This window comes from Sturnus vulgaris, chromosome 22 (genome assembly GCF_052056855.1).
Source record: "Sturnus vulgaris isolate bStuVul1 chromosome 22, bStuVul1.hap1, whole genome shotgun sequence".
Classification (NCBI taxonomy): Eukaryota; Metazoa; Chordata; class Aves; order Passeriformes; family Sturnidae; genus Sturnus; species Sturnus vulgaris.
Genome location: NC_142264.1, coordinates 2019460 through 2046865, shown reverse-complemented (window position 1 = coordinate 2046865; position 27406 = coordinate 2019460). Strand labels below are relative to the sequence as shown.

At 42.5% G+C, this 27406-nt stretch overlaps 1 protein-coding gene across 8 annotated transcripts; it reads left to right on the top strand.

Moving 5' to 3' along the window:
- Positions 1–366: 366 nt before the first annotated feature.
- Positions 367–27045, top strand: CNTRL (centriolin). Of its 8 annotated transcripts, XM_088177536.1 has the most exons (43): positions 367–460; positions 1543–1782; positions 2065–2198; positions 2685–2815; positions 4104–4245; positions 4700–4886; positions 4984–5177; positions 5950–6006; positions 6826–6945; positions 7444–7669; positions 8071–8180; positions 8683–8877; positions 11079–11232; positions 11653–11873; positions 12477–12653; positions 12944–13078; positions 13172–13317; positions 13728–13908; positions 14386–14565; positions 14836–15015; positions 15515–15631; positions 15918–16062; positions 16498–16637; positions 17124–17307; positions 17555–17865; positions 18049–18254; positions 18418–18610; positions 18948–19078; positions 19218–19358; positions 19473–19599; positions 19780–19944; positions 20657–20816; positions 20925–21040; positions 21516–21733; positions 22112–22269; positions 22516–22589; positions 22949–23137; positions 23490–23715; positions 23892–24097; positions 24996–25265; positions 25342–25404; positions 25823–26026; positions 26229–27045. In XM_088177536.1, the coding sequence occupies exons 2-43, from the start codon at positions 1584–1586 to the stop codon at positions 26298–26300; spliced, it is 6885 nt and encodes a 2294-aa protein (XP_088033662.1). In that variant the 5' UTR covers positions 367–460; positions 1543–1583; the 3' UTR covers positions 26301–27045. The 8 variants fall into 8 exon arrangements, 7 of the variants coding, with proteins under 7 accessions (XP_088033662.1, XP_088033666.1, XP_088033667.1 ...); XR_015808080.1 differs by lacking the exon at positions 367–460 and having other exon boundaries at positions 569–1782; positions 25117–25265; XM_088177537.1 differs by lacking the exons at positions 367–460; positions 5950–6006 and adding an exon at positions 6255–6302 and having other exon boundaries at positions 573–1782.
- Positions 27046–27406: the final 361 nt, after the last annotated feature.

The window sequence follows — 27406 nt, the reverse complement described above, 5'->3', positions numbered from 1 at the left end:
ACACCTATCAGCAGAGCAAGCTATATTGTTTACACAGCGATCCGGGTTTAAAACAAACCAAAACCCCTCAAGATTTTATTATGTGTACAATGATTTGGGCTTTATTTACCACAGGAGCCCGGGGACCGCCCTGAGGGGACGCGGCGGGAAATGGCGAGCGGGGGGCGGGGCCTGCGAGGCGGGAAAGGCGCGGGATGGGCGGGGCTTGAGGAGGCTCCGCCCCTCGGCCTCGCCCTCAGCACGGACAAAATGGCGGCGGGGCGGCCCCTCAGGGAGCGCCCTTAAAGGAGCCGCACCGCCCGGGGCTCGGCGGTGAGGGCGGCGATCGCTCGGTGAGGGGAAAGAGGCGGCGGGGAGGTGCGGGGAGAACCGGTGCCATCATTCGGGAGCGCTGCGAGGCCGCCCTGCCCGGCCGTGCCGCGGCGGCGAGCGGTGAGGCGGCGTTACCATGTCAACGCAGGTAATCAAAGCGGAGGCCTGAGGGGGCGGCGGCGGCGGCGGGGTCGCCCTGAGGCGGTGACCGGGAGGGGATGGAGCACACGGGGCCCCGATCCCCGATTTCCCCTGCGAATACACAGCCTGTCCTCAGGAAGCAGCGTTAAAACCACGAACTGCGCTCCCTGAAACGTGAAGGAACGCCCCAATGTGGCTTTGCATTAGCGCGCCAGCATCTTTCTGTCCTGCGCCTTTCAACCTCACTGATCCTGTATGAATTGTGTTCCCAAGTAATGGATAGAAAACTACTTATTCTTGCCCGCCTTCCCTTGTCCTTATTTCCTTTCCAATTTCGGAGAGGAAAAAAAAAATCCATCTCAATGAAGAACATATTCTCAAGGCATAATGTCATCACACACAAAGCTCCAAGTTCCCGGAACAGAAGACTTTTCTCTCTTAAAGGACGTCTTAAAATGTGCTCCTTGTTCAGTGGGTGGAGGTGTTAGTAAAGCTCTGTCTCTTGGAGATGGTTGCTGTGAGGGTTTTGTCACACAGAGTACATGACTTTTCCTACACTTATCCCTGGGGAAACATGTTAATCCCTGAGGGAAGTTTCTGTTAACATCCTCTGGAATTTCCCAGGCAGTCACAGGATAATTTGTTTGCAGAAAGGAAAACTGGGAATGCCAGTGCTAGACTGATCTTAATTTTTTTTTTTCTCAGTTACCTTTTCCTGCTTGCATTTGTTCTTACTGCAGAGTGGGTGATTTCAAGCTTTAGGAATAGTTGGAATCCAATCCTCTGCTTCTGTCCCTGCCAGCTCTGTTAGCCTGAGCTGAGAGCATCTCCAGAACCTGGCAGAGTTTGTGGAAACCACAGCCTGCAGGACAGGAGGAAGAGGAGCTGCAAACACAAAGCTGCTCAATCAGTCCCTGGGGCTGTGCTCTACAAGGGTGGGAGTATAAAAGTAAAATTCTTCCCAATGCCAGGGAAACTGGAAGCTGACAGCCATTGGAGATGTGGTTTTTGGCAGCTTCTGCAGCACCTTTTTGTTGTCATGCAAGCCTTTAAGATTTAGCTTTCTCCACATTCTGATAATTGTTTCAGTTCTTCCAGGTATTGCCATGTGATACCCAGCATTTCTGGCAATGAAGAAAGGCTCTGTAAGGAAAGCTGCAGGTAGAAAACCACAGGCACCTGAGCCAATGCCACCTGTGAGTTCAGGTGCCACATCTCCACATCTTGGCCAGCAGACACCTCCAGCTGCTCCCAAAAGCATGGAGCACAGACTCCAACAACTGGATATTCCAGCAGAAAGTTTTGGAGCTGCTTTTAAATTTCAGAAAGGTATTGTAAAATAAATAATGCTGGTATCCAAGTACATACCACAGGCATTAAAAGCCAGTGTTCTGTGAATTGTGTGATTAAAGATGTTTGATCTGTTGGAAAGAAGCCTTAAAAAATTGCTTGAATTTTTTTTTTTAAACATATGGAAATGGGAGTAATGAAAGCTGGGGAGAATAATGAAACTTTCACTCTTTTCTGTAAATGCTTCTAGGGGGATCATTTTCAATGCTTTTCCAGAAAACAACAAATAAAAAACCATCAATCCTTTCTGTTTAATTTCAGGTGAAAATGGTGTTAGCCCAGGGGTTAAGTACATAACTGAAGCCCTCATAAAGGGTCTATCAAAACAGCAAAATCTGGCATTTATAAACTCACTGAATCTTTCTTCCCCAAAGGATGGGGACAAGAAATTTAAGGTAAGTTATTGGAAATAACTGGAGATTAAGCTAAGTTTAAAATAATTACAATTTATTGTTTAATACAGGCTTATTTTTAAGTGGATGTAAACAGCACAGTCTAATTCTGTTAGCCCTAGTTCTGCAACCAGCTTCTGTTAAAAAAAAAAGGCAATGGGGACTTGAGCAAAAAAAAAAATAATTGATTCATTAGAATGATATTTAAAATAGATTAGTTGATGTAATTTTTTAGGTTTTGGATTGTGCTGGTTTTGGTTGGTTTGGGGTATTTTGGGGTTTTGGTTTTTTTTTTAATAACATCTTTTTATGTAGATAAAGACACTGTAAATTTAAAATCCAGCTTTCCTAAAGTGGGATTTTAGAATATGACAATGAACTGTGATTAATAAAATATTACAATACTTGGTATTTTTTAATTAACAAAAAGCTGCTTTTCTCTTTAAAAACACCCCCAAACCTTATGCTAAGGGATTTTCTGTTCTTTAGTACATAGAAAATTTGGAAAAGTGCTCTAAACTAGAGGTGCTAAACCTTAGTAACAACCAAATAGAGAAGATTGAGAAGCTGGATAAACTGCTGAAGCTGCGTGAGCTCAACTTGTCTGGCAACAGAATCAGGTGAGAGGAGCACCCCAGGGTCAATAAAACTGATTTTTTTCCTTTCCTGTTTGAGTTTTCTTACAGCAGTGAACACTTGAGGTGAGTTTTTCTTGTATGTCAAGGAAGCTTTGAGGTCTTTTTAAAAAGCACAAGCTATGAGATATTAGAAGTATAAATGGTTTTGGGAAGTGCTGTCAGTGTGCCATGGCTGTGGTTTAATTTGTTTTCCTTGGAAACCAAGCCAGAAGTGCAAGTTTCCAGATACCACAACAAGAGTGGGTAATAACCCAATTAAGTGCATTAAAAATTAATTAACCTTTTACTGTTTATTATTACAGGTAATATAATAAGTTTTTTATTTTAGGAAAGGAAGCTGAATGGACTTGATCAGGCAGGCCATAAACTCCATAAATTGCTTTTGAACTCTTTTGAGAGCCTGGTGACTTATTTAAGTGTTAAAGGGTAATGGTTCATGCAGTAGCAAAACTCTTAATTGCTTTTAATTTTTCTGTCAATGAATTATGATCTTATGTGTTATAAAACTGCCTTTGCAGCAGAGAAGCTTCCCTTTCAGTAGAGACATTTACAATGGGAAGTGAGTAAAACCCCAGAGTTTCTACACATTGCATTCACACAACTTCCTCTCTCAACAGGAATTGAAAAGGGCACAGTAGATTTTAGCTCCTGCTCTGTTTTTACACTTTGGTGATGTACAGCTCATCTATACCCAAAAAACAGCACAATCACAGGAGCACATCCTGCTTTGTTATAATATTCATGCTTTACTTAATGCTCACACATACTCATAAAAAATGCTCAAGTAAACTAAGACCTAGCATGGTTTCCTCCAAAGTTTTAATGGAAACACTAAAAATGGAGCTCTTCATGCTGTCAGTTTACAGCTGATCCTTCCTTATATGGGGGAAAAAAAACCAAAAAAACCACTTTATTTTGATTCATCTTCTTTCCATTGCATTCTCAGGAGAGAAAGAGCAAATTTTGCTAATTAAAATGGATTTACCACACATTAAAATAATGTTAACATTGAAATGAAGACATGCAAAAGTAATGAGTTTGTGACAATGACAGAAAATCGTACTGTCATTTTTTTTTTTTTGGTTTTTTAATACTTGTAAGTAAGCTGGTGTCGTTTCATTTGAATTGTCCATGGCAGTAAATAATGGTTTTGCTGATCTCTTGATTAATTAATTGTGACAGATTTTGCTGTAGTTTATCCATAACGCCTCAGTTTCACTTTAAATTTGCTGTGTTTCATGACAAATGCCATTTTTCTTCTCATTTTCAGCAAAATTGAAGGCTTAGAACATTTGCAGAACCTCCAGAAGCTGAACCTGGCAGGGAATGAGATTGAGCACATTCCTGTGTGGGTAGGCAAGAAACTGAGATCCCTGCGCAGCCTGAATTTGAGAGGGAATAAAGTGTCCTCAGTAAGTGATTCCAGTTAGAAACAGCCATTGTTCAGTGATTTCCTGAACTGAGCTGGGGTATTTAATAAAGTTATTTATCAGAGAAACTCCTGTTGTGCAGGTATTGAAGATGCAAATCTATATTATGTTGTTTGGGAAAACATAACTTTTTGGGAGGTTATACATCCACAGGCCTTGGCATCTTGAAATTTCCAAGATAAAGCTTGATTGCATTTACACTCTTTGCAGTGTAAATTTTTTATAGAGGACATAATCTGATTTTAAGAAGTGACTTTAGTCATAATACTATGTATTTTGGTTGGTTTTTAGAGATTATTCTTTAGCATAATGATTAAAATAAATCTTTTAATACAGACCAATCATGGAACATTCTATATAATCAGAAACTCACTCCTGAGGGTTTAATTCTTCTCAGAAGGATGTTTAATCATTGCTTTGTTTCTCTTTGATTTAGCTCCATGACATAGCTAAACTAAAGCCTCTGCAAGATCTGACCTCTCTGTTCCTTGCTGAAAATCCAGTTGCAAGTCTGCCTCACTACTGCTTGTACACCATATTCCACCTGAGGGCACTGGAAAACCTGGATGGACAGCCAGTGACAAACCATGACAGGCAGGAAGCTCTGGAGAGGTTTAATTTGGGTAATAATCTGTTAAATCTCTAGTGAATTACACAAAATTTAAGTTTAGAAGGTAAAGATTTTTCTACTGGAACGTTTCTCTGATTTTTGTTTTTCAGAAGAGATAGAAAAATTAGAAAGAGAGTTGGAAAACACAAAAAAGGAGATGGAGAACATGAAACTTACCCAGTCCAGAGTGCTTGAGCAACTTCAGCATCAAGATGAGCTCAACAGGTCACTAAAGGAAAAGGCTGTGCAACAGAGACAGAGCTTTGAAGAGCTGCAGAGGGACCTGGGCACCAAAAATGAGCTGGTAAGACGATCCCTGGCACTAAGGAAATCTTTGGACACAGAGGTGTCAATGTGAGAGTTCAAATGAAGATTTAATTTTAAAACTGAGAGATTTCCAACTGTTTAGAGAGTGATTATTGACCTTCAGTATTCTTTCTGTGGAAAAAGTAAGTCTATGGAAGCAGCACTCAGTATCACTCTTGAGATTTATAGTAACTTCTTTGTTTCTAGTCATTATTTATGTATTTCTTTTAAAAATTCTGTCAGCTGGTGAAAGGTTAAGCTGCAATATTGCTGATGTTCTGAATATCTGCACTGGTCAGACTCTGAAGTGCTGCTGCAGTAAGGGAGAAGATTGCTACTTTAATAAAAACAAGATGTGCACACAAGTTGTATGTCAGTAATAGCCCTTGATTATTATTTTGGGTAATGCCCACCACTGTATTTGTATTTCATTCACATCTCCTGAAGTCTTGCATTTGAGTCTCTTTCATTGGTAGCCATAAAATGCAAGCATAGTCCTACTGACTTGAGAGTGCTGGGTTGTGAATGACCTGATGGCAACTTAATATTTGGATTTTATCCTGTTAGACTTGTCCTCTAAAACTTTATCCTTCAGACTTTCATACCTGGTTCTTCTACAGCTCTTTCTCTGAACACACACACACAAACCAGCAGGCTGCTTCCAAAATGAAGTTTGCAATATAATGAGATTTAGCAGCAAATACTTTTGCAGCTTGAACCCACTCTTGTCCTTTGGATGACAAACTTGGCTCACTTCTGTCTCCCTTTAGCTGGTGTCTGGGTTTGTCACAGTCCCCTTCCTGCAGAGCCTTTGTTCCTCACTCAAGGTAGCCCCACTGTGGCCCTGGGTTGCATGGTTGGTTTTATTTCTAGGATGTATTTGCACGTTCCCTGAAGTAGCAATATTACTATGAAGTGTCCTAGTGAGACTTTATATTCACTGTGGTTTGGAATACAATTTTCTTGATATTTATTTCCCCTTTTCTCTGAAACAGAGTTAATTTTTGCATGATATTTATCAGGTTTTAAAATCTTTCTTTAAGCCTTTCCTGTTCTATTTCTTTTCCTCCATTAGTTCTGCTTTCCACTCTCTATTGGAATTGTGCTGCATGTTCTCCCTCAGGTATTCAGTGTGAAAAGTTGATTTAAAAAGAAATCACATGATGGACCTTTACTTAAAAATAACCTCAAAACCAATCTAGCACATGGTTAAGCTAAAATAAAATACACACGTACAAAATGTACTCTTGACAATTGAGATATTTTTGTTTTTTACAGACCATGAGTGTTAATAGTCCTCATGCTCACTAGTAGCAGTAAATATATTTGTTATTTTGGCCTAGATTTTGCTGAAGGATCATACCCAAATTATTGGTTTATCCTAAATTAGGTTTAAAAATAAACTTGTCACTTCCATGTACATAAACTGAAAAGGCCTTTCATGTGATCATTTGTGTTCTATGAATTGTGGGGCTTTTATCTCCTCTTAGTCACCATTGTCAAATTGCCCTTTGTGATATTCTGGATCCCAAAGTGTGCTGTGAGCTTTGTTCCCACTCGCAGGGCTGTGCCCTGCCCTCTGGGGGGCTGCACTGAGTGTGACTGCAGTGAATGGCTGCAGCTCACTGGGTTTTGTGCTTTCTCAGCTGAAGCAGAAGACAGTGGAGCTCACCCGGGCTTGCCAGAAGCAGTATGAGCTGGAGCAGGAGCTGGCTTTTTACAAGATTGATGCAAAATTTGAGCCCTTAAATTATTTTCCCTCAGAGGTAATAATTTTAAAAATCGCTGATCTTTTTATTGCTTGATTTTTCAATTTGGAAAATAAAAACCTTATTAGTTTTTCTTGTAGTCTAATAGATACTAAGGCCCAACCTCTGTCATACCTGCAAAAAAATGTGGAGATGCCAGAATGAAATCCATAAGAAAAGTAAAGATCAGTAATCATTGACTACTATTAAGTTATGTCTGAGTAAAAAAATGTAATGAACTAAATATAATCTTAAGTAAATTCAATATACTAAGAAAAAGTTCCTCCAGATATCTGCAATAAACTGGTCACACCCCACTTGGGTTTGTTTGGTTTTAATTCAGCTATAAAATAGCAATGTTCAAGGCCAAAAATGTAAAGTATAATCTGTTTTCTTCTTATTCTTCCAATTTCAAATTGGTTTTCCTTGTCATGCTTGATAAAAGAACTTAATGTATGTTAGGAGTTGACTGCAGCCATAGTTCTGAGATAAAGACTCTGCTTTTTAACATTTCAGGAGGTTGAACTTGATAATGTACCTGGTGAAAGTCCCTACATTGGCAAGGCCAGGTACAAAAGGAATCTGTTTATAAGGGAAGGCTACATCCCTGACACTGCTCAGCAGCTGCAGGTTGGGAAAATGCAACAGGAGGAAGATGACTCCTGTAGGAAACCCCAGCTGGAATCACATCTCCAAAGTCTAGATAAAATACTGCAGGATAAAGAGGAAAAGATTAATTCAGGTAAAATCTTATTTTTTATCAAATAAAGATATAAACATGTGGATCAATGTGGTTTATCCAGTGGTTGCATGCTTGACATAAGAATAGAAACAGAGTGTCAAAGGCTGCAAGTGCTGTGATTGTTAAACACTGGGCTTGATGCATTTTTTTGTGTCAAAACTGCTACAGTTTTTTACTGCTGTTATTTTAAGATAACTCAGGATGAAAGCATTACATGTTACTGAAAACAGTTCTAGGGAGGTTTCGTGTTTGATGCATGAATTTAAATATGTAATAGCTGATTATCACTGTGTTAAAGCTGTGCTGATTAACGTGTTCACACACTGCTGTGTATCAGTGTTACACACAATATTATATTTTGTGGGATTGTGGGTTTTATGTTGGGTTTCTTTTGTCTGCAGCACAAAGAAGATTAGAAGAACTGCAAAGTGAAATTGGAGATGCAGAGCAACAAGTGCTGAAAGTAACAGGGGAACTGCAACAACTGGAGGATGCTCTGGCCCAGAAAAAAGTGAGTTGTTCCATGAATAGCAAGGGAAGGTGTTTGAAACAGTGTTGATGTAAGAAAATAAATCTTTTTCTCCCCATTCTCATGAAGAGGCCACTGTACAGACATAAATCCATGTGTCAAGCATCAGAAAAATCTTCCAGGTCTGAGAGAGCTTGTTGATAAATCAGCTGTTAGAGCTGTGGTGCAGTTAATGGCATCTGTTCCATGTGTTGCTGCTGATTTATTGCTGGCTTTCCCCAGAACCCTCTGGAAGAACCTGTGTGTAGGCTGAGTTGTGCAGCTGATAAGTAATGTGGCTACAGAATTGGCAGCAAGAATTCATTTTGTCAGCATCAAACTAAAACAGCATCTCCCACTTCTTGAACTGTCATCAATTATTGCTATTTTTAATTTTTAAACTTGCCTGAAAATCAGTGACCAGGATGTTCTTTATTTAAATGTTAAATATATTCTGGATCAGCTGTGTATTTCCAACCACTCAGCCTCCTAATGCTGTCTGCAGATCTCCCAGGCCAGCAGGGAAGCAATTGAACAGCAATTGAGTGAAAAGTTACAAATCCTGCAGGAGCTACGCAAGGAAACCTTAGAACTGGAAAAACAAATAGAGAAACAGAAGAGAGAAATAGGGAAAAATCAGAAAGAGCTTGAAGATTTGCAGAGTTCTCTTGGTTCTATAAATCCTGAGGATCCAAGGCATGTAAGTAAAACCAGAATCTGAAGTTTTTACATACTGTGCAAGGGACTAAAGGCAGCTGTACCAGGTGACCATTCATTTGTTTCTGTTTCATGAATTATATATTCTTCTGCTGTTTATCAAAATCATTAACTTCAAATTTGAAAGTTAAAAAATCTTTACAGCTAAAAAAAATCCCACCAAACCAACCTGCTTTGGTAAAACACTTGGACAACTCATTTTCCCAGCAGCTGCTGTAGAGCACGTTAAAACTAAATCTTTGTTTTGCACAAACACTGGGCAGAGCCTTGCAGACGATTTCTGTGTAAGAAATCCTTTGTGCATCTTTCTGTGGAGTCTGGCCTTAGAGGTTTTTAAAGATTTGGGTCTGTGAGTGCTCTCCCAGCCTGGTTGGTGGGGACTGATGGCCTTTCTGTGCTGTCACCTGCAGTCTGTCAGTCCTGACAGATCCCAGGGCTACTCGAGCTTTTCAATTTTATGATCATCAGGGATGCAGGACTTGTTCTGAGTTATTAACTGTGTTCAGGTACAGCAAACACTTCTAGAAACTAAATTAAAATGAAGCTGAATTACCATTAATAGTGTTTTTAAAAAGCTTATTTCTCTAAATTAAGGTTTTTCAGGCCTGCTGGATGCTCTTAAGTGAGAAATGAAAGTATTTTTATGCTTTGCTCCTTTTCCAGCAGGGCAAAAAAAAAAAAAAAAAGGCGCGAACACTTTTTTTTAAAAAAAACCTCCTTTTGTATTTTTAAACTTAATTTCCTCGGCTGTTGAGTGGCAGAAGGGCCGAGCGCGTTCCTGGGAGGGTCCCGGGGGGCAGGAGCGGGGCCGGGGCGGGAGCGAGCCCGGCCCTTCCCGCGGCCGCCTCTGGCTTCGAATCACAACACAGGAAGTTCCCAACGGCCGGGACCGGGACCGGGAACGGGGCTGGAAACGGGAACGGGACCGGGAACGGGAGCGAAGCCAGCGCAGCAGCTCCAGCCCCCGCCCCGGACCCACCCCATGGAAATTCCGCTCAATTCCTGCCCCTGCTGAAGCTCCCGGTGCTTTATTTAAATGAATTCCCGCTCAGGGGTGGGGCGTTGTGCAAGTGCTGTCTCAGGAAGAAAAGACAAAGGCAAAGCTGTAAGTGGTCGGGGAAGTTGTGGCTTTTAGTTTCTTTTTAAAAATTGCATTTTTGGTGCCGTTCAGCAGCTGCAGCAAGATGGCTCAGTGGCAGCGGCTCGGGTTTTACTTGTTGAAATGTCGCTTTTGAAAGCTGCAGGGCAGTTTGTGTTTAGCAAGGTGACAAGTTGAACTGTGCCGATTTGGATGTTGAAGTTAACTTTCAGTTTAATCCGTTAAAAATACGAAAAGCTTTGGTTTTACCCATTTACTTTTGTTATGGAAGCAACTTTGTAAAGATTCTTTTTCCTGAGAAGTCATATTTAAATTTCCTACTGCTAGCTCGATTTATTTTTTTGAGTAGTAAGAAAAACATGGAGTTAATCATGATAGTATAATTTTGTATTTTCTCAAGTTTCTGGTGTTTGGGTTGTTTCTGAGCAATATTACACTGGTAAGAAATAACACTTTATTCTTGATAACCAAATTTTTGTAAACAGCTGAAACAATCAGTTAATTCATACTAAATGCATGAAACCCTTGCCAAAGTCTGTCTGAGCTGTGTGGTGTATCTCCCAGAAATATTTTAACAAAATAAGATTTACTTAGGAATATTTACTTAGTAACTGTAAAGTTGGCCCGACTTGCTGTTTGTTCAGAGTATTTTCCTTCAAGTACTGACCTGACATGTTCTGAGGCATCCTCTGCTGTGAGGGCAATGCAGGATGACAGGATTAAAGGTTCTGGGAGAAATCATGTTTGTTCTTGATTGAGAGAGGAAGTGGTAGAACAAAATGTAAAGGCAGGAAGAAAGATAGTAGCCATGAGAACTAATTTATAAATGCAGGCTTTATTCAGCCTGGACAGGGGGGAGCCTGCAGACAATGCTGGCAGTCACAGATTGCTGCTGGTCTGGGCTCCTTTGTGGGGCAGGACTGAGGGAAAATAACAACAAGTAACAAACCCCAAAGCACCACAATGTGTGCTGAGCTTGTGGCTTTTCTTGCTGACAGTGAGACGTTGCAGAACTGAGACAAAATCCCGATTTGATTTTTGAAATCTGTGTCGATGCCTTGTTTTACCTTTCTGTTACTTGACAGGCTCACATGAAAGCTCAAAAAGCAAGTAAAGAACAGCACCTTGATATAATGAACAAACACTGCCAGCAGCTGGAGACTCGCCTGGATGAGATGCTGTCCAGGATTGCAAAGGAAACTGAGGAAATCAAGGATTTGGAGCAGCAGCTCACTGATGGTAAACTGCATTTTTTGTCTTAAAGTATTTCTTATACTTAGGGCAAGATGAGAATGGAATTGAGGATTGTTTTGTTTATCTCTGCTCAAATGAAATACAGAATGGATGTAAAAGTGTTAAAAACTATTCTTAACTGATGTAAAGGAAAATGTGTGTGCTCACCTCACTTCTACCTGCTTGGGAAAGGGGGACAGGAATGCACAAGGAGCTGCAGTTTCTTTTAACTCTTCCAGTGGCCAGGTTAACATAGTAATATTGGGAATCCTAACCTTAAAACCAGTATTTTCTGGTTGAGTTCTAGGTACATGTTTTTATTTACTCCAATGACAAACATTTAAAATTATGAAGGAAGGCAGTTTGGTTTTTTGGTAAATAAATGTGGCTTCTTAACTACCTCGAATTCATTTTGCATCCCTGCAGGTCAAATAGCAACAAATGAAGCACTGAAAAGGGATTTGGAAAGTATTATCATTGGCTTGCAGGAATACCTGCAAAGTGTGAAGCACCAAGCAGAACAGGCCAATGAGGAGTGTAAGAAGTTGCAGAAGGAAAAAAAATCTTTGCTGGGAAGATTGGCAGGTCTGGAGGAGGAAAAAAACAACCTGGAAGTGGTTGCCATGGATGCAGAAAATATGAGAAAAGTAAGGCTTAATACCTCTTTTCCTAAGTTCAGATATCTAAGAATAAACTTGAAAAAATAAACTGGTGATCAGATTGGGACTAGGGAAGCACAATTCCTTGGACAAAGTAATTTCTGTTATGGTCACGCACTAGATGTGCCCACACACCTCAGGAATAGAATCTGGCCTTCAGAACCAGTTACAAGAGACATGCAGCAAATCTGTGCTTTGTGGGAGAGGGCTCAGAAATGCAGGTTTCACCTTGCAGACATCACTGCAAATGGATTTGCAGGTGGCACCGTGAGGAGTGGCATCAGTGAAATCTCTGACCTTGGCCAGGGCTGTGTGTCTGCAGCCTGGATCTGTCCTGACACAGAGCTCTCTGGGCATCCTGATCACTGTTGGGAACTCCTGGGACAATTGTGTTTCACTTCCAGCTCCACCTTTCTACCCCGAGTGTAGATTTTGGTCAGTCAGTGGCACCAGTGACCTGACCTTGCAGGTAGAAATGCCACCCACCTTCAAATTCTAATGGAGTTCCTGAGTTAAAGAGAAGGAAGGCAATATACTCTTAAATTTTGGCTCTCCCATGAACATCCTTCTAAAATGGGTGTTAAATTCCAGGAAATTGCAATGCTGGAGAGTTCACTCCAGGAACAGAGAGAGATAAATGAGTCCCTTCAAGATGCTCAGGGGAAGGTCAGCACCTACAAGGCTGAGCTGGAAGCTCAATTAAGAGAGAGAAATTCTGAAGCCAAGCAACAAAAAGAAGAATTGGAAAGACTGAAACAACTTAGCCAGGTAAGAAGAGAGCTTTAGTGCTGCCAGAGGTGTTTGCTACCCCAGGACACCTCATCTCCAGTGTTAAATCACAAACAGCTGCTGGTTTAGGAGTGTCCCCACACTATCAGCTTGCTGGGATTTGGAACTTTGCTTTGAAGCAAGATCCAGATGGTTTGCTTGGGGTTGTTTTGTTGGATCTTTTTTAGGTGCTGTCATATTGTTACTGTTTTAAGAAATACATCTTGTTGTGTGTTGGGGTGACAGGTTGGGATTGGGAATATTAATCTGGAGGTTTTGTGGTTTTGTAGATGGAGCTGTCAGCCCTGCAGGATGAACTTGAAAAGGAAAGACAGCTGTTAGAAAATGCTCAGACCAAAGCACAACTGGCAGAAGAGAAAGAACAACAAAATTACAAGCTGCTTTTACAGTTCAAGCAATTGCAGGTGAAGTATTCAGTGTATTAAATATCCTAGCATTTATCACTTGTGGATTTGTTTGCTTACATTCGTGTGGATTTTTTTTTGGTCTATTTTCAGGGAGACAATAATTTCCTAAAACAACAGCTTAAAGATCTTCAGAATCACCTAAACCATGCAGTTGGTAACTTAATTCATCCTGAGGATGTCATGGCTTGTATAAATGAGCTCAGGCAAAATCTTAAGACAGGAGCTGGAGAGATGAAGTGAGTAAAATAAAACTGCAGTGGGAGATTTGAGCATGTGAAAAGGGGCAGGACAAGAAGAAATGGCCTCAAGTTGTGCCAGGGAAGATCCAGTTTGGATATCTGGGAAATTTTCCTCACTGAAAATCTTGCCAGGCATTGGAACAGGCTGCCCAGAGCAGTGGTGGAATCTACATTTATTATTTAAAAATTATTTAGATGTGGCATTTGTGGACACGGGTTAGTGGTGGCCTTGGCAGTCCTGGGGGAATGGTTGGATTTGATGAACTCAGAGGGCTTTTCCAACCTAACCCAAATGAATTACACTAATTAATAAACTTGCACTATTTGTCATTCATGATTTCTGTATCTGGGATCACAACTTCAAATCACTGTTTTCTGTCTTAGAACCTGGATTGTTTCTCTTTCAGGTGTACAAATTCAGCTGATATTTTAGGGAAAAACCTTGCAAGTCTGCAGAAAGAATTCAATGACATCCTTGCTGATGCACAGAAGGAAAAAGAGAAAATATGGGCTGGACAGAGACAGTTGCAGGAAGAAATGGTTTCCCAGCAGGAGAAACTGGAACAAATACAGGAGAAATACAGACAGGCATGTATCAAATAACAAAAACAGGAGTGAGACAATTTCAGCTTAGTTTAAAAAATGTAACCTGCAGCTGAAGGATTGAGTTTCACTTGATGAAGATTTGCTGTGCTCTGTCCTTCGTGTAACTGTGGAGTCTGATTTGATTTTTCATTAATAGTCTTCCTGATTTTTACCTGATTATTTGGTGAGTTGGAGTTTAGTTAATGATCTGTCTCAGAGGCAACAAAGACTTTAATGACCACTAGAAAAATACAGCTCTGAACCTTCTTGAAAGATCATTATATCTCTAATAAATTAACTGAGGCACTCATAAAATATTACAGTTACAGTGGCATAGTAGTTACCTTTCCTTTCTGGTTTGATGCAAAGTATGCAGGTAACTGCATTTCCCAGAAATTTAATTAAATAATTAAAACAGTTTGGCTTTTGATTGGGAAAAAAAAAAATCTGGCTACTTGTTCTAACATTTTTTACTTACAGGTTAAAGCTGAAAACAAGCAAAATAAGAACAAGGTCCATCAGTTAGAGAATGAAATTCAACGTTTACATGAAAAAATAAAGAACATGGAGGAGATTCAGGGCCTGGCTGATCAGCAGCTCCAGGAGGCAGATGAGGAAAAAGAGGCTATTCTGGCCCAGCTGGAGAATTTAGAGAAAAGGGTAAGAATGGGTGAGGGCAGGTCCATGCACTGTGTGATTGCTCAGGAGAGAAGAAACAAAAACTTGTGAATTTTTGCTTTCTAAGATGAAACAACACATGTAAGACCACAAATGTTAAATATAACATCTTTCTTTTCCTTAAATTTTACTGCTTGTCCTCACTTTAGATTTTTTCTAAATAATACAATGAGGTATTTTTTTCTAAATAAAATGGGGTGGGGAGGAGGATGAAAGAAAATACATTGTAAAAGTCTATTTCCCTGCTTTCAGAAAAAAAGAGAAGATGCCAGGGCCCAGATGCAGGTGCTGAGTCTGGATAAGGAGCTGAAGGAACTGCAGAGAGCAGTGATCACCTCAGACAAGCTGGCAGCCACTGAGCTCTCCATGGCTGCAAACCAGCTCAAGGCTCTGGGGGGAACTGTGCTCAGGATTAACCAGGAGAGAGCTGAGGTGAATCACCACGAGGAATTCATGGATTGCTTGTCAATGCCATTGCAGTGGCAGCAGTGCTGGTGTCCTTCAGATTTGTTTCAGAGCTTGCTTGTCATAGTTCTGAGCTGCACAGGAGCTCTTGCTTGGGGCACTTGGAGATGCAGTAGATGAGTGAGAAAATTTGGGGATGGGCTGGTTCCTGCTGTGGGAGGGAAAGGGAGGGGGAGGATCATTAATCCCTTATTAACAATAGATAATACACTGTTCTGTAAGACAGAGAAACCAAAGAAAGGACTGGAAACTCTTTTTCAAACTGGGAAGCACTTTTGGCTACATGATAACATCTCCTCTGTACCAGTACTGTAAAGTTAAAGGAGAAACAGTATTTTACATGTATCTAAAATTCCAGAACAGTCAGGTGCTGATGCTTTTTAATAGTTAGCTTTTCACAATGGCACATCTTAAGCCTGAGAAATGTTCCTGTAAACTACAGCTCAAATGAAAATCTCAATTTCAGGAGCTTGAGGAAGCCCAAGAGTTCTGTGCTGAGGCAGCTCGTGCTTCCCAGGCTCTTGCCAAAGCAGAAGCAGAAATAGAATTGCTACAACAACTCCTGAAGGAGAAGGAAGAGCAAGTAGGTTGTTTGCTCTGTGTTTTATAAAATACCAGTGAGGTTCTGGAAATGGGATGTTTAGAGGTTCTTGCCCTGCCATTTTCCCCTCAAGTTTTCCCAAATCACAGTGTTCTTCCCTCTGCTGACCTGCCCAAGAACAAACTGAAACCTCAGTGCCTGGAGCAGCTGAGTTTTAAAGAAAATGATCACCTGTTCACTCAAACATATCTCATATGAGGGGATGGGAAGAACAGCTTTGTGGCATTGGCTGGGAGCTTTTTGTGATTTAAGCTTCTATTTCAAATAGCTTCTGCAGGAAATAGAGAAAGCTGGTGAGAAAACTGCTGCATCAAACACTCAGAAGTTTGAAATTAATAAATTAACTGAAGCCATGGAACAGCAAAAAGCAGAGATTGACCGTTTGAAATGGTTGTTGGATAATATTGGAACAGGTAATTTCTCTTTTCTCTCCACTGCTTGCAGATAGACAGGGATACAGAAGATTGTTATTCCCCATTTCTCACTGTTTGAACTGAGAATCTGGAGAACAGTGTGCAGAATATCCAGGTTAATACAGGATAAGTGTCAATATTCATTAGTTTGCAGCTTTTACAGCTGGTTGTGCTGAGCATTCCACTTTAAGTGCTCTAGGACATTGTCAGAGCTGTGTGTAAGGAAAATGAGCAGCAGTTACCTGGATCTGAACTTGTATTTCCACAATCTTAAACCACCAAACCTCCTGTGTATGTCTATCATTACAGATAACATTTAGTTTGTTTCCCTCAGCAATTAATTTTTTTTATTATAGTTCCAGTTTAACTGGATAACATTGAGGGGAAAGTTGAATGCAGTATCTATTTGACTCTAAAACTGTGCTTTATTTCCAGGTAACAAAGATGAAATTGAGACCTTACAGGATGAAATTGCAGCCCTCAGGAATGTGCTCTCACAGCAGAATGATCACAGCACCAGTCCAGCAGAGCCCCTGAAAAGAGGGGGATACTGGTACTACCTGCCATCATCACAGGTCAGGAATAAAAATCCTCTTATGGATTGTTTTCCTTGTGGGAAGCCCTTTGAAGGGGGAAAGTGCATTATAAATTTAGTAGATTTGGGAGAAATTGAAGAGCAAATATTGGCTGGCATGTAGGAGAAATACTGAAATAAAACACACAAATGTTCCCTGGTAAAGCCCTTTATTGTGCTGACAGGAGTCCAGGGTACATAACATTGGGAGAGAACTGTTCAGTGGGCAGTACTGAAAATCCATTTAGGTCAGGGTTAAAAGGGAATGTTACAAACATTTCTTTCAAAAGAATATTTGTCTGAATTTAAAACCATTACTGTTAAAATATATTTAGTGCTTTTAAAGCATGCTTAGAACTGAGAGACAGCAGAGTATGTGTAGCCTGTTCTGAAAAATCATTAGAATATCTACAACAACTCCTTTATTTGCCATGCTTTGTAATTTCCAGATTAACAGGTGCTGTTTTTTTTTTTTTTTTTTCTTTAGGCTTCAACTCCTGCTTCCCAGAGCACCAAAGACTCTGGAGTGTGTTTGGGGTGCTCTGGCACATCCCCAGCCAGGAGAGGGGATGCTCAGGACAGGCCCTGTGGGAGGGAGGACTTGCCCAGCCAAGGATGTTGGGTTTATTCACCAGTCAGAAATAAGTTGTACAAAGCAAATTCTGGCAAAGGTAAGTCAGTGTCAGTCTCAGAATGTTTAGGAGCAGATTAAAGATGGGCTTGCTTAGAGTTCACAGAGTTTTTATTTTGATGGGCATGAGTGAATATAAATGTTTATTACTGTTGAATAACTTCATTTTAAAAGCAACATTTGTTACATTTTTGTAAATTACATAGAATTTAAAATCTGCATTTGAAGACTATCTCTACTGAAAAAAATTATTTAAAATAACATGTTTTGTTTTGTCTGTTTTAAAGCTAGAAGAGCAAAAGAAGATGGTGAAGGAAATGCAGGATCTCCTGTCCCTGAAGGCTCTCCCTTTGTCCCACCCCCAGGCACTGTTATTTACACAGCACTTCCAGATGGGACCCCTGCACCTCAGGGTGTGGGGGTTTATGGCCCTGCTCCTGCAGCAGCCACTGGAGCTCCAGTCACTCCTGGATCCATCATCCATGGGCCAGCTCCTCTGGGATGCCAGGTGCTTTGTGGCCCTCTGCCTCCAAACTTCACAGTGCCACTCATTCCCCTGGGAGTGCTCCACTGCAACGTGCCTGGACATCAGGATCTGGTAAGAACCAGAGCTGCAGCTGGAACCTTTGGGAACAGACTGACAAATGGGTTAGGAAAAGCTCCCTGCTGGGAAGGGGCTGGATCTGGTGACAGGCTTTGCCCTCTGGAGCTGCTCCTGAGTGTCAGGAGGCCTCAGCTGGAAAACAGATCCTGATTGTCTTGTTCTGTTCCCTGTGTGCAGGAGAGTGAAGTCTCGAGGCTGGAAGACACTGTGTGCTATTTAAAGTCTCAGAAATACAAAGAGAAATGCTCCGAGGCAGCTGAGCAGAAATACAAAAAGGAGGTGGAAAGATTGCAGAGAAATGTCGAAGAACTTGAGCAGGAGAGGGAGGAGCTGCAGTGTGAAGTGGCAGAGCTGCACCGAGCTCAGGAACGGAGCACACGCAGGTGGGGACAGCATGGAGTGCTCTGACAGCAAATGTGCAAACACCTGAACCTTCTCCCAGCAAAAATCAGCTTTCTGACTCATCTACTATTCTAGAACGTCAAGAGGCTCCCAGATCTTTGGCACCTCTATTTTAATTTCACGTTTTTCATCCTGACCTTTCAGGGACTTCATTGATGGCTACACTGAGAGCTTCCTTGCAGAGCTGCAGCTGGAGAAGTCCCTGCAGCAGCAGGAAGATGTTGCAGAGGAGATTGAATGTGCAGAGAAGACTCTGCTGAAACGCAGGGCCGAGCTCAGAGAGGCTGACAGGCTCCTCACAGAGGCTCAGGTGGAGCTCGAGAGCACCCGGGGCAAGGTGAGTGAAGGCAAAACCCTGAGGGCAGGAGGATTTGTGTTCTTTTGTTTGTTCTTTTGTTTGTCTAGGCAGTTTATTTTCACGTGGCTAATCCGGAGCTTCTTAAAATGTTTCTATATGAAAATAAATTGGGAAATAAACTGTGCTAGAAGAACTTGGTTTGTCCTTGTTGAAGAGGAGGAAGGTTTTCTGCTCTGGAAAAGAGAGGAGGAAAAGTTGTTCCTGGTAGGAAGAGGGAGAAGGCTGAGGAGGAGTATTCAAGCCAGGAGCTCACATTTAAACAGCAAATGCGGCATAAAGTGGAATGTATTGTCTCAATCTTTACTTTTTGCTTTAGACTAAAGAGACTCTGCAGAAATACAATCGTGCCAAACATAATTTGTCCTGCACTGAAATGGAGGCAGAGGAGCTGGAACAGAGGGCTCAGGAAACAGCCACCAAAATTGTGAAAGCAACTCAGCAGCTCAGGTACCCTGAGTGCTCCTGTGGGTTTGTGTCACACACGGGGTGAGGACAAGGACTGGGTTCTTCCCAGAATCAAGATGCTGCTTTTGGAGAGGGAGAGCTGTTAAAATGTTAATCTGAAAAGGTATAAATGCTCTTCTAGGTTATTACAGACAGATACAAGGGGTTTGGAAGAGCTGAAGAAGGAACAAGAAGGTATTTTGAAGGAACTCAACAAAATGGTGGCTGCAAGAAACTCTGAGTTGCAATCATTAAACCAGAAGATAGAAATGCTCACTGAAAGGTGAGGACTTTTAATTTACCATGAAATTGTATGAAGTTAAACATGTCCTCCTCCAGTGAGGCACTGCCTCAGATATTCTCATTTCTTCTGACTCCTGTTTTTATCCTCACTCAGTCTCCAGAAGCTCCAAGGAGATATTCGACTTGCAGAAGGTAATGAGGGCCAGCATCTCCAAATCATCAGAGAAGCAGAAAACCTTGTTCAGGGCAAGAAAACTGAACTGGAAACATTGAAAGATCAGGTGAGGCTTGGCCTACTAACCCTGGGCTGTCCATTTTGTTGGAATTGATCTTTATCTCATAATTATGGTCCCAGTCTCTCTGATGCACTTTTTCATGTGGGTTATTTTTTTTTTTTTTTAATGTTTAGTTACAAAAACAAAAGCTTGCACTGATTCTTCTGTTAAACTTCTCCACTGCAGATTTCTGCTCGGCAGCAAGAGCTCTTATTCCTGGAGCAGCAGGTGACTCAAAGAACAGAAGAGCTCCATGGCCTTCAGGAGTGCATTTCCCAAAGGAAAGGTGACCTCAAAGAAGCTCTTCGAGATGGAGAGACTGAAGCACATGAGAAACTTCTCCAGATAAGGGTAAGTTTCCCAAATAAGTTTTCAAATCATTATAACAAAAGGCTTGAAGTACTACAAACATTCCAGGAGGTTTCTACAAAATCAGTTTTGCTTTTTGTGCCCTCCCCAAACCCACTGAGAAATTGAACATGGAATTTTATGGTTTTGTGGGACTAAAAGCTTGGTCTAGATGCACAAAGAAGAACTCCCCAGTTCCAGTAATTCTTACAGAATTGGTCCCTTGAGAGCTAAATGACATTAAATATGAGTCTGTGAATGACTTCCTGTTGCTGAGGAGCAGCTGCTGAAGGAAATCAGTGTGATCAGTGTGTGTAAAACACAGCACAGCTGCCCCACTCTGTCCCCATCCCCATTTGCACAGAGAGGATTCTGTACTTCCCTGCTGAAATCAAAACCAAGTATCAGGGCTAATTATATTTTGTGGTTTTTCTTTTGTGAGGGCTTCTTGTCTGGTTTTGTTTTAAGGCCTATTACTCACTTGAATGACAATGTCGTGGTAAGATTTGGAGATCAAAATCTTTGCAGAATTATTACTCTAAATTATCAACAAACAAGACCTTTACTTAAATATTCTGTATTTTTTGTTTGTTAAACCAGAATACTGATGACAGACTGTTAAATAATGTTATAAATATGTAGAACTTCAGTTTAAAAAAATTCATTTAAAATTGCAAAGAATGGTATTCCTTGTAACACTGATACATTCTCACAGGAAATAAAAGTGCTTCTAGGAGAGCTTAATGTTGAGAGGAATGACCTGGATGTCCAGCTGAATGAGAGGAGAGCACAGCTTTCAGTCCTAAAGAAGGATATTAGAAAGGAGGAGGAAAATCTTCAAGGAATTCTTGGGCAAATCACCAAGCATAAGATGGGTATGTCCCAGGATTTAGTGGGTTTTGTGCAGATTGGGAAGGAGCACACAGAGCTCTTTAGTTCTCCTCATCCTAATGCAATAACTGCTCTTTATTTCACCTCACTAGAACTGAAACATGTGCTGGAAATGCTGGAGCTTGAGAAGAATGAACTGGAAGCTTTGAAACTCCAACATGAGCAGAAGGTCAATGAGCTGGAGAAGACCCAGGTGGCCATTCTAGAGGTAAGAAATATTTCTGTGGCTGAGGCAGAAACTGGGAGATCTGTGGTTCTTTTAAACCTTGGGTAACAGAGTCCTGATGCTTTTAAATCAATCAGTTTCTAATCTGATTTCAGCTTATCACAGAAAAGTCTTAAGTCTGCTTAGGCCCTTTAGAATAATGGGATTTTTTGGTGTGTGTGTGTGAGAGAGGGAGCACAGAAACTCTTCTGTGGCTCTAGAATGATGGATGCTGGTTTTTAGGAGCTTCCAGAGTCTTTTTATCTGGATCCTGTGTCCTCACTTCCAAACTATGAGTCTGGAAGGGAATTTAACTCAGCTGGATGATCTCTAGCATTAAAAAGGTCCCCAAGGTTCTTGGAACCATTCTGTTGTCACCTTCCTCCATTAAATACACTCAGCTCACTCTGAGGGTGTCAATACTTGCTCTGCTTCTGGACCACATAAATGTGGTGCTCACCCTGCCTGTTTTTCCTAGGAGAAGTTAAAACTGGAGAATATTCAGAGATTATTTCAGTGCCAGCAAGGGGAAGTGGACTGGCAGGAGCAGCTCCTCAGGAAGGAGCGTGAGGAGAATGAACAGCTGGGCTCTCACATGAGAGCTCTGCAAAACAACATCGAGGCTCTGAGCAGAGAGAAGGAGAAGCTGGAAGAGGACTCCAGGAGTTTGGAGAAGAAGTTGTCACAAGCCAAAAGGTGGGGGAATGTCTTTTTTCCTGCAGAGATCAGAAGGGATGGGGAAGTGTTTGAGTGTTTGTCAGTTATAATTAAAATTACAGCTCGAACTCTGAAGTGCCCAATGATACAGAACAGGCATTTTCTTCTCTTCTGTGGAGCTTTTGCTTTAAGCCTCTCTACAGCAGATTTAAAAAATATTCAGCAATGGAGCTGATGAATCAGCAGCATTTGTTATATCCTGGCAATGCCACGAGAAATGTTACAAAAAGTGAAGTGTTGCATCTTGGAACAGGACACTTGTCTTGCTCTGACTGCTCGTGCCATCCCCTTGGGCTCATTTTTTAAGTCCTCACCAAGGATTTCCAACTAACCAAGAATATGATCCACATTTTACAGGGAATTAACTGCTGCTGAAGACAGCAGCAGAACTGCACTGTCCAACAGGGAAAAAGTGGAATTGGATGTTAAGAACCTGCAGCAGGAGGTGGAGCTACTGAACAAGCAGAAGAAATCACTGAATACAGAGATTGCTGCTGTCCAGGAGAATCTTCAAGGTAAAGACCAATTTTTGGGTTTAAGCAGTTATTTTAAGAGAAATTCTGTTAAAAGACACACTTTAAGTGAACTGTATGATATTAAACATTCAGATGTCCTTAGGCAGAACGAATTTAACATGCTGAAAAGATGGAAATTTCATAAACTATGTTTGTGTTATTCACTCCTTGCTCATGAAAAGAGAGAATTTCTGTGTCTTGGTATTTCAAACTACTGATTGATAATGTCACCAAATACTTTCCTAGGGAAAAAGGAAGAACTGGAAGCACTGAAAGGAGAACTGAATGGCTCGAGGCAGCAGCTTCACCTCGTGGAACAGGTTGGTCCTTCTGGTCACTCTGGGAGTCCTGTGCTGATCCCAACCTGTTCATGTGGGCACAGCTCAACATCAGAGCCCTGCAGAGCTGAGAACAGGGATTGCTTTATTGCCTTCCTCTTGCTGAGTGTGGAGTGGATTTATTGCTTCTTAGGAAGAAGATAATGTAAAAACAACCAGCCAAGCAGCACCCTCTGGCTTTTATCTGGTGGCTCCTTTTGTATTGAGTCACTCTGTGGCTGCTTTGAGTGGAAGGAACCCTGAGAGTGCCAGTGACCAGCTCTGTTCCCTCAAACCCAAACCTTTGGGGCTGCTTCCTTTTCCCAGCTCCTCCTGCCACATGCTTTTGTTTTCCACTGCAGGATTTGGAAAACAACTCCAGGCAGCAGGAGGAGCTGCTCAGAGAACAGGCAGCCCTGAAGGAAGAGATCCGAGGGTATTTGAGGAAAAGGAAGGAATGCCAGGAGAGGCACAAGAGGAGGGAGAACCAACTGCAGCAGCTCCAGAAAAAGATTGAGGAGAAGGAAACAGAACTCGCCCAACAGGAAGTGGTAATGAGCCCCCTGACTTGCCTCACTTCCTGCTGACCTTAAAAATAATTCAGGCCAAAAAGTCTGAGGTGTGAGTTTACAAATAATCACAAAAGCACAGATTGGTTTGGCCAAATTAGCTCGGGTTGGGTGAGGAGTTTCAGCAAATTGTTACCCAAAAGAAAAACTGAGGGAACTGTTCTGAAAATGAGAGAGGGAAGAAAAATTGACAGACATTGTTTGTCAGTAGGGACTGTTAGACTGCAGTTCTTGCCAGTTTATGCTGGTTTTAATTCTTTAATGTCTCTTAGTGATGGGTTTTGTTCTCCCTGAGTTGGTGCTGGTTCAAGCTCAGAGTGGGGGTTTCTGGCAGGTTCTTCATCGCCTCAAGCAAAACTCAGAGCGTGAAGGGAAAAAACTGGAAGAATGTGCAGCTAAAATGAAGGATCAGAAAATCCTACTGGAAAAGGAACTAGCAGATCAACACAAGAAGCTGGAGCAGACAATAGCTAAAGTCAAGATGGCAGAAGAGAACCTTGGGAAGCTGGAAAAGGAGGAATCCCAGTGTGCAGCTCTTGAAGAAACCATCAGAAAAAGCAGTAAGAGTCATGGCACAAATGAACTGCCACCATCTCTGGGGGCTAAGCATAATGGCACAGATATTTTTGTTCATCATGCTTGGGTTCTTGGTGTTTGGAAAATATCTGTGGTGTATAAAGTGGGCCAAGATAAGCTTTTGCTAATCAGGATTTTTTTTTTTTAATGTTCATTACAGAACATCAGCTCTCAGAAAAAGAATTACAGTTACAACAAAAAGACAGAGAAATACAGTGTCTTCAGAAAGAACTGGAGCTCTCCAAGTGTGAGCTAAAGAAGCTTCAAGGTCAGATAGTGTCAGAGAGGAGAGAAGCAGAAAAACAAATCTTGAGTCTGAGAGAAACACAGAAAATGCAACGGCTGGAGCTTGAAAGCAAACTGCAAGTAAGTCCTCAGTGAGTAGAGGAAGTTTGGGGGTTTGGGTTATTTTGAACAGCAGAATGATGGAACACCCATTGTTGTCATTGGAGGAGCAAAGTAATGCAACAATTTCCTGACCAGACTTGAGGCAGCCAACCTCTGGCATTCCCAGTGCTGCACAGCACCTGAGTCACTGCTGTTTCTGCCTTCAGGGACTCCTGGGTTCTCTTAGCTCGTGTTCTGTAGTGGGTGCTGCAGTAAAAGGTCCCTGCACTTTCCTAGGAGCAGAAGCATGGAGGTGGCAGCTTGCACAGTGCCAGGGCTGAGCTCATCACCCACAGCCACTGCCCACGAGCCCAGCACCTCGAGGGGGCCCTGGGCCAGCCCCAGAGCCAGGTACAGCTGGGTGCCAAACCCAGGGGGGCTGAGGGTTCCTGGCTTCAGACGAGCTCATTTTTTATTGGTTTGGAATCTTCCTCCTGTATTGAAAATACACCCAGAGTTATAATTTATGCAAATCATTAAATGTTAGCAACGTTGAGAGCTACTCAGCAGGCATTTAACAGCTTGCCAGTGCCAGCTTGGGCCAGCTTTTTCTTCTTTAAATACTCACTTTAAATTAAAAAGTTCACCTTGTCTGACTCCTAGTCCTTCAGGAAGCCCTTTATAAACTGTTTTGAAGCCCTTTAAAATCAGAGAGGAATGTTGTTGGCACTTGGAAAGCACTGGCCCTGCAAGGTCAGAGTGTGGCAGGTTGTGGTTAACTCCTGGTAACTGAGGGGATTCCCTGGGGGAGTTAATATTGGAACCAGGGCAGAGGCTTTGGGATTTCTGGCTGCAGTGCTCCATGTGCAGAGCAGCCTTGTTGAGTTACACAGGAAAAGCTCTCGGGACTGGTGTTTGTAACTGTTCTGTGCTGCAGGTTAAAACCCAAGACCTGGAAGAGAGACAAAAGGAAATGGAGAGTGCAGCAACCTTGCTTAACCAGGAGGTTGAAAATGAAATTAGGACGGAGTTTAGATCTTCATGCTCATCTTCTACAGACCCGTTGGAAGATTTGGAAGCATCATTTGAAGGAAAGAGGAGTCTGCAGTGTGAGTGTGATAACTCAGAGACTGCTTCCTTCACTGCTGCCGACAGCCAGCTCCTCTCCTTGGAAGAAAAGTTCAATATTTCCAGAGTCTTCTTACTGGTAAAATGCTTTGGACAATAGCTGTTCCTGTGCTGGTGTTGGTCCCTGTGGCTGAATGTGCTTCTTGTTCCCAAAGGATGAGCAGTGGCGAGGAGAGGTGCTCCAGGAGAAGCTGCAGCAGCACGAGGACCGGCTCAAGGTGCCACATCCGTGCCCCTCACACCCCTTGGGCCCCTTCAAAACATGATCTAAACACCCTGGGGGAGTGGGGATCCTCCTACACTCTGTAGTGACCAGAGAGAGGAGCTTTGGTGGGAACAAAGCCTGGCTGAGTAATTTTAATTGGCGGTTAATTAGATGTTTGAATATTCCAACAAAATTCTCTCATTTTTGTCATCCTGTGGCAGAGGAGTTCAGCACCACCCACAATCACCTTAAGGTGCAGGCTCAGTCAGAACATTGGCCATCAAAACAGAGCTTGTTTAAAAAAAAAAAACTCCCAAACCCACTGCCCCCTGCTTATGGCATGAGACTCAACCTTGCAGCTTTTAGGGCTGACTTTACACAGCGTTTCCAGTGTGTGCCCAGCCCCGCCGTGCCCCTCCCGTGTGTTGCAGGCACAGCTGCGGTGCTGCCTGGCCAAGCAGGCCGAGGTGCTGCTGCAGGGGAAGCGGCAGACGGCCGGGAGCCTGCACAGCCTCCAGCGCCAGCTCCAGGTGCTGGATGACCTGATCAGCAGCACTGCTTCAGATTCCTTCTTCCTGCCCAGCAGCCCCAGCCTCGGGTCTCTTCACAGTGCTCTGAGTGTATCAAAAGCTCAGGTAATGTTCTGCTGCAGACCAGAATTCTGATTTGGGGGGGTTTTAATGGTTCTTCTCTCACTGGGAGTTGTTACAGCCTCTCTCTCTCCAAGGCTGGGCAGGGGTTTCTGAAGGTGGTGATCACACCTTACCCCTAGTCTGGCAGTACCTGATGTTTTTGGAGAGGCTGAGCTTTCTTCACAGTGCTTTGGGGTTTTTACAGGTTCCCAGCGGCCCAGGAAGTGCTTTGGGGTCACCAGTGCTGCGTTCCAGCTCGCAGGGAATCTCTCGGTGAAGGCCACAGGTGAGATGTGGCCTCAGGCCAGTTCCAACCTCCCAGGAACACGAGTGGCTGGAAGCTGAGGGACCGTGGGGCAGCTGTGGCTTCACAGACCACACTGTCCCTTCCCCGTGACAGCATTGCCAGGGCTGCTGTCCCTTCTGCTTTAGGTTTGTGTGTTGTGCAGAGGAGTCTGGGTGGGAGCTGCTGGGAGCGCTCCTGGGCCATGGAGTTACTGCTGCATGAACTGTTGCCATCCCTGGTCTTTCAGGAACTTTCCTGGTTCAGCCCCATGGCTGAACCTCTAGGACAGCTGGTTCCACCCCAGCCTGGTACAAAAGTGTTCTTTTGTAACGGTTTAAGGTACAAATGGTACTTGAAAAGTGGCTTCATTTTAAAAGCAAAGCCCAAAGCACATGCACAGCTCGGACAGGGGTGCTCAGGTGCCACCTCTGAAGAGTTCTCCTACCTCACTGGGTGAGCCTTGTCTGAAAAGGCCTTTGCCACCACTCACAAACAGCTGCTGCAAGGCCTGGACTGTGAAGGTTTTGTACAATTGACAACAGGTTTACATATATAAGTTGGTTTGTTTTTTAAAAAATGTCCAAACCAACCTCTTATTTAAGTGTTCAGCTGGTGGCCAGTTCCCACTTTAAAGAAACTTTGTTACAGGGCCTGAGCTGTTGCCAAATGCATGGAGGTTTAAATTCAATTATTTTGGATACTTCCTTAAAATAAACTTTTGTGATTGATGCTTTTATTTGGCAGTGGTTGTGGATTGTTTTCCTCAAAGCTGCTCTCCAGGACACTTGATACTTGGCACAGCCCGGGACAGTGACAGTGCCCTGAGTGCTGGGGCTCCTCCTTGCAGGAACGAGTCCAACTTTGGCCTTTGTGTCCTTGTCCCTTTTCCTCTCCCGAGGCTGCATCACTGATCTGAACCTGGTGGATAGAGACAACGGCTTCTTAACAAATGACAATCATCTTCCCCCCTCCTTAGTAGAGGAGAAGCCACTTTGTAAATCCTTCAGGCAGCAGGGTAAGGCCCAGGCCAACACAGGCCAGTGGCTGTGCAGGGATTGTCCCAGCCCTTCCCAGCCTTTCCCAGGGATGGGCTTTGG

What these genes read in the sequence shown, in the direction of transcription:
- CNTRL (XM_088177536.1), top strand. Translation starts at nt 1,584, where the DNA reads ATGAAGAAAGGCTCTGTAAGGAAAGCTGCAGGTAGAAAACCACAGGCA. An exon ending in GAGGGAATAAAGTGTCCTCA is followed by an intron (nt 4,246 to 4,699) that starts GTAAGTGATTCC and finishes TCTTTGATTTAG; the next exon opens with CTCCATGACATAGCTAAACT. An exon ending in TTAACCAGGAGAGAGCTGAG is followed by an intron (nt 15,016 to 15,514) that starts GTGAATCACCAC and finishes TCTCAATTTCAG; the next exon opens with GAGCTTGAGGAAGCCCAAGA.